The 8,405-nt window shown below is 38.7% G+C and overlaps 1 protein-coding gene across 4 annotated transcripts in view; it reads left to right on the top strand.

Annotated features, from left to right (window-relative positions):
* Nucleotides 1-8,405, top strand: part of LOC103925716 (aminopeptidase Q) — a 60,809-nt gene that overhangs the window by 39,275 nt on the left and 13,129 nt on the right. For all 4 annotated transcript variants that reach the window (XM_009334464.1, XM_009334463.1, XM_009334462.1 and 1 more), the window contains 6 exons: nt 834-977; nt 1,307-1,372; nt 1,508-1,573; nt 2,639-2,808; nt 4,287-4,363; nt 7,374-7,513. In XM_009334464.1, coding sequence (XP_009332739.1) covers nt 834-977; nt 1,307-1,372; nt 1,508-1,573; nt 2,639-2,808; nt 4,287-4,363; nt 7,374-7,513 — 663 coding nt within the window. The remainder of the gene's footprint in view (nt 1-833; nt 978-1,306; nt 1,373-1,507; nt 1,574-2,638; nt 2,809-4,286; nt 4,364-7,373; nt 7,514-8,405) is intronic.

The raw sequence follows: 8,405 nt of genomic DNA, 5'->3' as shown, positions 1-8,405 counted from the left end.
AAAGATTGGAACAGGCTGCCCAGGGAAGGGGTTGAGTCACCATCCCTGGAGGGATTTAAAAGACTTGTAGATGAGGTGCTTAGGGACATGGTTTAGTGGGTGTGGTGGTGTTGGGTTGACGGTCGGACTCGATGATCTTAGAGGTCTTTTCCAACCTTAATGATTCTATGATTCTAAGTGGCCTGCAGTGTTTTAAAAAATGTAGGTTTTTTTCTTTACCTTTGTAATTATTTCATTTTCCATCCAGTCTTAGGAGAGATACTCAGCTGGGGGAATGAATCATCATTTGATAAAAAGAGAACTTCACTGATTTGCACCAAAGGAGCCATTTTCCCTCCATATTTTTCACCGGGTGACAGTAGAAATGCCGCATAGTTAAGCCTTGCTACCCTTAGTAGCTTAGTTTTTAGGTTATTACTCAGGGTTGCAGCAGGAGAAACAGAGAATTTAAGAGGAAAATGCTGCCATATTAATGACATACAGATGTAAATGAGATACAAGTGTTCAGTTTTCAGTATTTGTTTATTTGCTGTTTAACATAGTTGGCTTATTTTTCCCTGAGGATTACAGTGTAATCGTCTTTGTCAGGCCCAAGCCCACAGTCTTCTCAGATGTAAAATTTTCACTGCCCTGGTTAGTAATGTTGCATGTGGAAAATGTTAGGATTGGGTGTAAGGTCCCTTTTACTTCATGGGGAAGTTAGGAAGGGGGAAAAAGGATCGTTCCTTGTTTATTGACAGACTATTTCTATTAGTGCTAATTCCATAATTACATTCTCTCCTGCGAATAAGTATTTTCTCTTCAGCTCACCTAGATTTGTCTTCTCCTTGCAGAATGAAATCTTTTATGATCATGTTGTACAACCTGTCTTAAGGGAAGACAATGAAATAGGAGTTCGATCACTGTCACAGAGTGAAGACAAGATCAAAGGATCATTTTCTTTAATGTCTCTGTTTGACAGCATCACATACAACAAGGTTAAAAAATACAAAATTCTTCCCATTTCTGGTGTATTGTAAACTAATGGTAGGTTAAACTAAGTAGATTTGAGAGTTACAGTGGAATATTCTGTTGAATTACAATGCTTTTTGTAGGTAGTTTTGTCATTCAATATTTGTTTCTTCTGCGCACACAAATATATTGGATGTTACAAATCTATTTGGCTATGAAAGTAACGGTGAAAACAGTTTTAACTTCTGTGAAATACAAAGCGTAGCCTAACTTCTCTGGAATATCGTTTGAAAAAATATTGCAATAATAATTGCAATAATAATCCATGTTTTCTCATAGCTTTTTTCTACTCCAGGGGGCTTCTATTACCTGGATGCTTTCTGGTTTCCTGACTGAGAAGTTGTTTATCAGAGCACTCACTGTAAGTTTGAAAAACTAACATCTTCATCTTGATTTGTAAGCTTGAAAATTACAGTTGCATAAATTACTGTTTGTCTTGCTGATGTCTTTCATTGAACTCTCATGAATTCTGATGCTTCTGTTTGTTTCTGTACAGTCGTATCTGAAAGAATTTTCCTTCTCAAATGCTAACCAAGATGATCTCTGGACCCACATACAGATGGTACTCCTTTATTTCTAGTATTCTTGCTCTGATATTCGGGACAGTCCAAATTTAGGGTATATACTGCTTGTAGAAGACGGCACTGGAATTTGGCTATCCGTAGTGCAGTCTTTCCCTTGCATAAAATTTGCTTTGCTGGCTCTTTCGGCTAATGTCTTCACAAGTGTTTATTTGGCTGCTTTACTGCACCTGAGGTCAGTGGAGGTAGGTACAAGGAGTAGAGAGATGAGATGAGAAATCAGGGCCAGGTGGAGTTTTGGGTTTCATGGAGATTGCCTAAGCCTACATGAAATTGCATAGCCTATTCTTCTGGAGCTTAACTTTCGCCACATCAGAGTGTGTGATGCTCTGGGCTTGACGATCCAAGATGCTGATATGTCACAGATTCAGCAGTCTATACCCAAGGCAGTAGCTCAGCATTTCACCCTTTGCTGGTTTTGGCAGAAATCTGAATAAGAAAACAGATGCTAATAATAGGTTTATTTTTTTAAAATTCCACTTTCCTGTTCCTCTAAAGAAGGCTTCCATGGTGTTGCAGACTCAGTCTTAGGTTAAGACCAAGAGTGCCACAATTTCAGGTGTGCAAGGCTGTCACATCTTTTAAGCCAACAGAGACTGTACCAGTTCACACTAGTTGGGACTCCAGCTTAGTATCTTTTTCAATTTGTCTTTACTATTCAGTTTGTTCATTAGGTAGTCACTTAAAAATCTTTGTGTTCTGGCAACTTTATTTGAGTGAAATTAACAAATTAAGTCTGTCATAGCCATACAGGGGTGTAAGTATATTAACACTAAAAGAGAAAGGTTAGCAGTCAGGTTCTAAGAATAAGAAATGTTATCTCAGTATTTCGTAATTCCTAAAAAGGCTTATGCTGTCTTTGTAATATCAATAATGTCCTTTTCACTTTGCTACATAGATTTTTTGCATAAGTCATAGACCAGCAAACTGTTTCTAAGCAGTTACATTTTCTCTAACATGTTAGGACAACCCCTAGAGTGTTGCTGAAGCAACATCAGTAAGTACCTGTTTATCATAAATAACAATAATTCCTGTTTCTCTTGCAGGTTGTAGATGCACAGGATGAAGTTCAGTTGCCAGCATCTGTAAAACAAATAATGGATTCCTGGACATGCCAAAACGGGTTTCCAGTTTTAACATTAAATCTAACCACTGGCACAATCAGTCAGGAACAATTTCTTAATAAAAAGAATGAAAACAGTACTGATTCTCACAAGTATGTTTAGCTTGTGTTTTTATTATATGTTTATACCCTATTTTTTTCAGGAAACTCTTCAGTTAGGATATTATGTTTTGACCATCTGATTTTTTAAATTTATGTTTTTTCATGTCATGAGCTGTCAAGTAAAATCCGTTTCAGACTAGAGTTTGCAATAGTTCTGCCAGCCACCTGTTTTGCAGACCTTGCATCCTTGCAAAAGGTCGCTTTCCTCTGGAATAGTGACTTTTCCAGCCACATAATGGCTTTGTAAGGACAGATGCAGGCCCTGAACAGGTTGCAGGGCCAGAGTTTTGCCTGGAAATTTCTTCTTTCCTCATCCCTCAGTTGTATGGTCTGGGGACCTGGATGAACCATGCTGTAGCTTCTTTCCAGTGCACATATTCCCAGACTTTTCTGCTTGGCAAGGGCAAATGGCTTGCATTTAAGTACCTATATAAATGACCCCTTTCTCAGAAAATGCCGAGTACCTGACATGCAGCTCTAAAGTTCCTGTCAGTGAGCATTGTCAAGTCCCTGGTGCTTTTGCAAGCTGTGCTACTTATTTAGATGCCTAAAGACGGTGATAGAAGGAGCTGCCTTTGGTCACCCACTTTGGAAACTCATGGCTAGAGTTTGAAATTTCATGAAATCCAGCAGCTGTCATTAGTGTTGGGGTGCATGGAGAGGGCCCATGGGATGAGTTCTCACCCGGGGAAAAAGTATAAAGGAGGGCAAAGCCCAAAGCAGTTTTTCCCTGGTTGCTATTGCTAGTCATACAAACAGCCAAAAGAGAAATTTTGATGAGAACCACAGAGTTTCCTTTGCTTCCAAGCTCCAGGAAGCGCAGAGGATTAATCCATTCAGTATCTTTGGTTAGCTCAGATAAGGAGTTCCAAGTTACAAATGTTAAGTCCTTTACTGTAGTTTCAGCAAGAGGCAATAGCATGTGAATTTAAGCAAATCCAGGACGAATATCACAGAACTTTTCATTTTCGTGAGCAACTTCAGCATTTTGTAGTTTTCATCTGTTTTCACCGGGAGGTTTACATTCCCTCAGACAGAAAATTACAGTTGTCAGAATTACAGTTGTATTGCTTGCCTGGAGCTGTTTTTAGTAGATACCCTTCTGAAAAGGAGCTTTACGTTCTGCAGAAATAGGGTGAAGTGTAATCAGTGAGGAGAATAAAATTATTGCCTGAAGAAGGAAAGCCAGAGTAGAGAGATACGGTAGTATTCAAATACCTAGCATCAAACAGTAGTCTAGATATGAGTGCCTATTTAAATCCATGCTAAAACTCCCTTATCTTTGCTGAACCTAAGTGGTGATCCAGCAAAAGTACCACCATCTGATGAAGTTTTGTGTATCAGAGAGGAGAGAAGGTAGATGGAGATTCTTGTAAGAAGGAACTCATCTGCGATCTAGTTTAGCATCAGCTGAGAGGGTTTTTTTTTTAAGCATAAGAACTAATTATATTATCTCTTTTTTTGTTAAGTAATACATGGATTATTCCTATTTCTTGGATGAGAAATGGATCATCACAACCCTTAATGTGGCTAGATAAAAGCAGCAGTAAGTAATGTATTTGCTCACACATGCTAAAACCAGCTGAAAAAAACACACCTAACACTTCTATAAACAGAATTTGAATTGAATAGGGAGATAAAACTTTATTACAGAAATGTCTATGTTTATCTATTGAGCTAATTTTATGTTACAATAGCAATAGATTTTCAGATAGGTTAATATAGTGTTTTTTCCCTATGTTGCATCAAACTTGAGTGTATGTTTTAAGTAATATGGTAGAATGCATATTATGAATAGAAATTTCCACAGTAATTTTGATTTTGTCATTTTGTACACAAATCCATGTAGCTCTTCATGCTTCTGTACTGTTCTTACCCCAGCAGATCCCATTGGTGTTAACGACAGCTTTTGAGGCGAGGTAGGATCTCAACTGTGATATATCAGAAAATGATCAAGCTCAAGTAGTAGATAGGAAGACTGAAGAAGATTAAAACCAGCTGTGTGAAGTGACCCAACAGTGTCACACATGGATATCTGTAAAAAGAGAAAATTAATATTTTCAACACTGTGTGATTTAATTTGTTTATGCAAATTAAATGCAAAAATACTCATCAAAAGAGTAGAATTTTTAAAAGTTTTAAAGGCTTATAATAATTTCTATTATTATTATAATAGAAAAATGAGTTTATGGACATCTTCAGGCAAATAAAAAATTCAGTTCTTTCTCGGTGCTTTCAAATAGCTAGCTATATTTTTTGACAAAGCAGAAATATAATCATTAGAATAGGGTAATTATTTTTCTTTGGCAAGTCAGCCCTGAACTCCATCAGGTTTTGAATCAGTTACAAGGAGATGCAGAGACTGATGTGTTTGTGGAATGCCTAAGAGCAAAACTACAATATGTTGTGTGCATATCCCAGCTCTGCACCCTCTGTTCGCAGTGGTTAAAAGCTACTTTGCCTCTTTTTGAGGCAATAAGATAGCTTGAATGATCATGTCACAGTATATGGACAAGTAAATAAGCAAACAGTGGGTGTTTATTCCTCTGAATGCTTTAGATTTGAAGTTAAAGAAACCAGTGATTGCTAAGGTGAAAAACTAGAAAATTTGCAGAAAAGAATTGTTAGGCAGCAGTTGCTTAGAAGGACTAGTGTCATGTGCTAATTTTTTATTGCTGAAGTGATAACAGTTCCATTTCCTCACCCATCATGTGACTTAAGAGCTACAGAAGTTATAAAAAAAACCCATCACGTTGCATCTGCCTGAAGGAACTACAATAAAGTAGAAATTCAGGATTAAAACACATTCCACTTGTATATGAAAGCCATGTATCAAACTTACCAGACACTATTTAGTCAAGAAACGTGCATTCACGTTTTAAGATTTAAAAAAAATAATTCCTTTTTGAATTTTTCATGCATGATTTCATGCATGAATAAACCAAATGGTTTCTTACGAAGGTAGAAATGTTAGGGGTAATTTTAAATTCAGTTACCATTTTGTTCCTGTGAGGTTGAAATGGCTGCTGGTGGAGAACTGTTAATGTGGTCACTCAGAGGTATTCATGAGAATGGTTTTGGTAAATGAAAATGAGGGATTTGGTACAAAGCATAGTTTTAACTTGAATTTTGGAATAGTTGATGCAGTGGCATAGCAATACATAACGAGGAAACATCTCAAAAGCATTTTCATGTATGTGTATTTTTGCTGCAAAGAGCTCTGCAGGAGCTAATTTATCTGCTGAACAGGTTAAATTAAACTCCAAGCTACAAGCTGGGCCACTACCAGTAGCCAAGCGTGTTCATTCAGCGCTGCACTGTACAGTGTTAAAAGCCTGTCCTGTTGGTTTAGGGCTCCTCAGGCAATGTCTACGTGCTTAGCCTCTGCCCATGCAATTGTGTTGGTCACTGTCCCTGAGTGATACATGTCTGCGCAGCAAAAAAAAGACACGCTAGGAAAAGGGTGCTGTTATGGTAGAACATGTTTCACTCAGCCTGGGGAGTGGAGGAGCATAGTTTTGTTATTTTAGCTGGATCTAAAGTGCTCTTGATGATCAGCAAGCAGAGGATCGAACCGATATGCCATCATGGGGGAAGTACTGCTAGTGCCATATTTTAGCCACCCATGCTGTTTTTAAATGGTTAAGCCAGTATCTGTCATGTGCCACTTTTTCCTCTCATCTAATTTGTGAAGATGACTGAGGATGAACCCTGCAGTACTTGCTCTGTCAAAACACATTGAAGTCTCAGTCTTCTGTTCAGAGTGGAGCAGTGCTGGCTCTAGACTACTCACCGATATTGATTTATTGTCTTAAGAGAGTTTACCGCCTTCTTAAATCAGAATGATCAAAGCCAGTTAAAGCAGCATTTGAATCCTCTTCTGATGAGGCAGCTCAGAGCCTTCAAGGCTTCACTGGTTCCTTCAGATGTACTGCAGGCTATCAGGAGCAAGTAATCAGACAAGCACACATAAAGTAGGTAGTAGTGAGATGAAATGGGACTGCAGAAGGAGGCCTTTAGTGGGTGATGTAACTCGAAAGGACTACGGGATGTTTATTTAAAATAAAATTTTTCATTATTTGTTTCTTGCGTAAACTTAGCTGTTTTGCTTTCCTTGATCTGTGAATACTGGTAGGCGGTCAGTTCTTCCGTAAGGTGTGTTTTGGAGCAGCACTGGGAGCAGCAGGCATGCTGGGAGTGCATGCCCTGCAGCAGGTGTGTGAGGGTATTGCTCCTCATCCAGACTGTTTATTCTTGGGTAACCTTTCTGAACTCTCCCAGCTGCCTATGAGCTAAAGGGTAGGAGCAAAGTGGGTCTTCAGCCTCTTCTTTGCCATCTCAAGGTGCTCAGTACCTGAGGGGTTGGTTGCTCGTTGAAGTTCTGCTGTGCAGAGCAGAGATCACAAATGCACCAAGCTTTTGGGGGATTTTCTTTGAGTCCCACCTCAAATTTGTGTCTCAGATCTCAGAGGAGCACCAAGCCCAATGTTTATAAATGCAAGAAAATTTAGCAGTGCACAGAAAATAAAATGATACATTTTAATGTCACTTTACAGAAGTGTTTCCTGAAATGCAAGTATCAGAGTCAGAATATGACTGGATCCTGCTAAATGTAAATTTAAGTGGATACTACAGAGTGAACTATGATCGATTAAACTTAAAAAGATTAGCACGCTTGCTTGAAAATGATCCAAAGGTAAGATCATATTTGTTTTCTCAAGCCTATAAACAGATTCTTTCCATGTATTTCTTCTTGCAGTTCTTACCAGTAATCACATTGATGAAAACCTGGAATAAGGAGGAGCTCACATATCACATAAGAAGAAATGATCCACTGTTACACCACTAAAGTCACTGGCAGCCTTCCATAGTGGAAGAGGAACAGGCCCAAATAGTTTCACACAAGCATGAAAAATAACTTTACATGAGATGGCATTCTGACTTCAAAGTTGTCTTAACAGCTTGTTGTTCTTCCAATCTCTTAAATTTGGCTCAAAGAGTTACTGGTATGGATGTGTGACTGAGCTTTATCTGCTGTTAGGAAACTGTGGAGAAGGAAAGCTGGGAGAAAGCTTTTTATTTCCACATTTCCTCAAAGCACAATATTTCTGCCAGTGAAATAAAAAAAAAAAAAAAAATCACCTGACTTGGGTTTTTTGGTTGGTTTTGTTTTTCTTTTTGGTGGAGATTTTTCTTAGAAGAGACGTTCCAATCAGTTCTATTTGGGCTCTTTCAGTCCTCTATAGGCACTATAACTCGGGGTAGATTTCATCCCACCTCTGACTTGCCACAGCTTGGGCTGAAGGTGAAAGCACTACAGAACAGCCCATACATGTGGCTGTATATGGGGTTGCATAGTATTTAAAGTTGCCTGCCTAACCCTAGAGTGAGCCAGAGGCTCCAATGATAATGTCGGCTCATTGGTTTTGGTAACAACAGTGAGAAAGCTTCAGCTTTCAGCATAATAGTAATCAGTGCAGTCGGACGACCTCTCCAGAAGGTCTGGACATGAGACCGATCAGAGCACGCAGTGTGGTTAAACCTTTCTACGGCACACTGGCTTCCTTTCTTCTAGGCTTTTTTCTTTC

This window comes from Pygoscelis adeliae, unplaced genomic scaffold, assembly GCF_000699105.1.
Source record: "Pygoscelis adeliae isolate BGI_AS28 unplaced genomic scaffold, ASM69910v1 Scaffold252, whole genome shotgun sequence".
Lineage (NCBI taxonomy): Eukaryota > Metazoa > Chordata > Aves > Sphenisciformes > Spheniscidae > Pygoscelis > Pygoscelis adeliae.
This window is presented reverse-complemented; position numbering and strand designations above follow the sequence as displayed.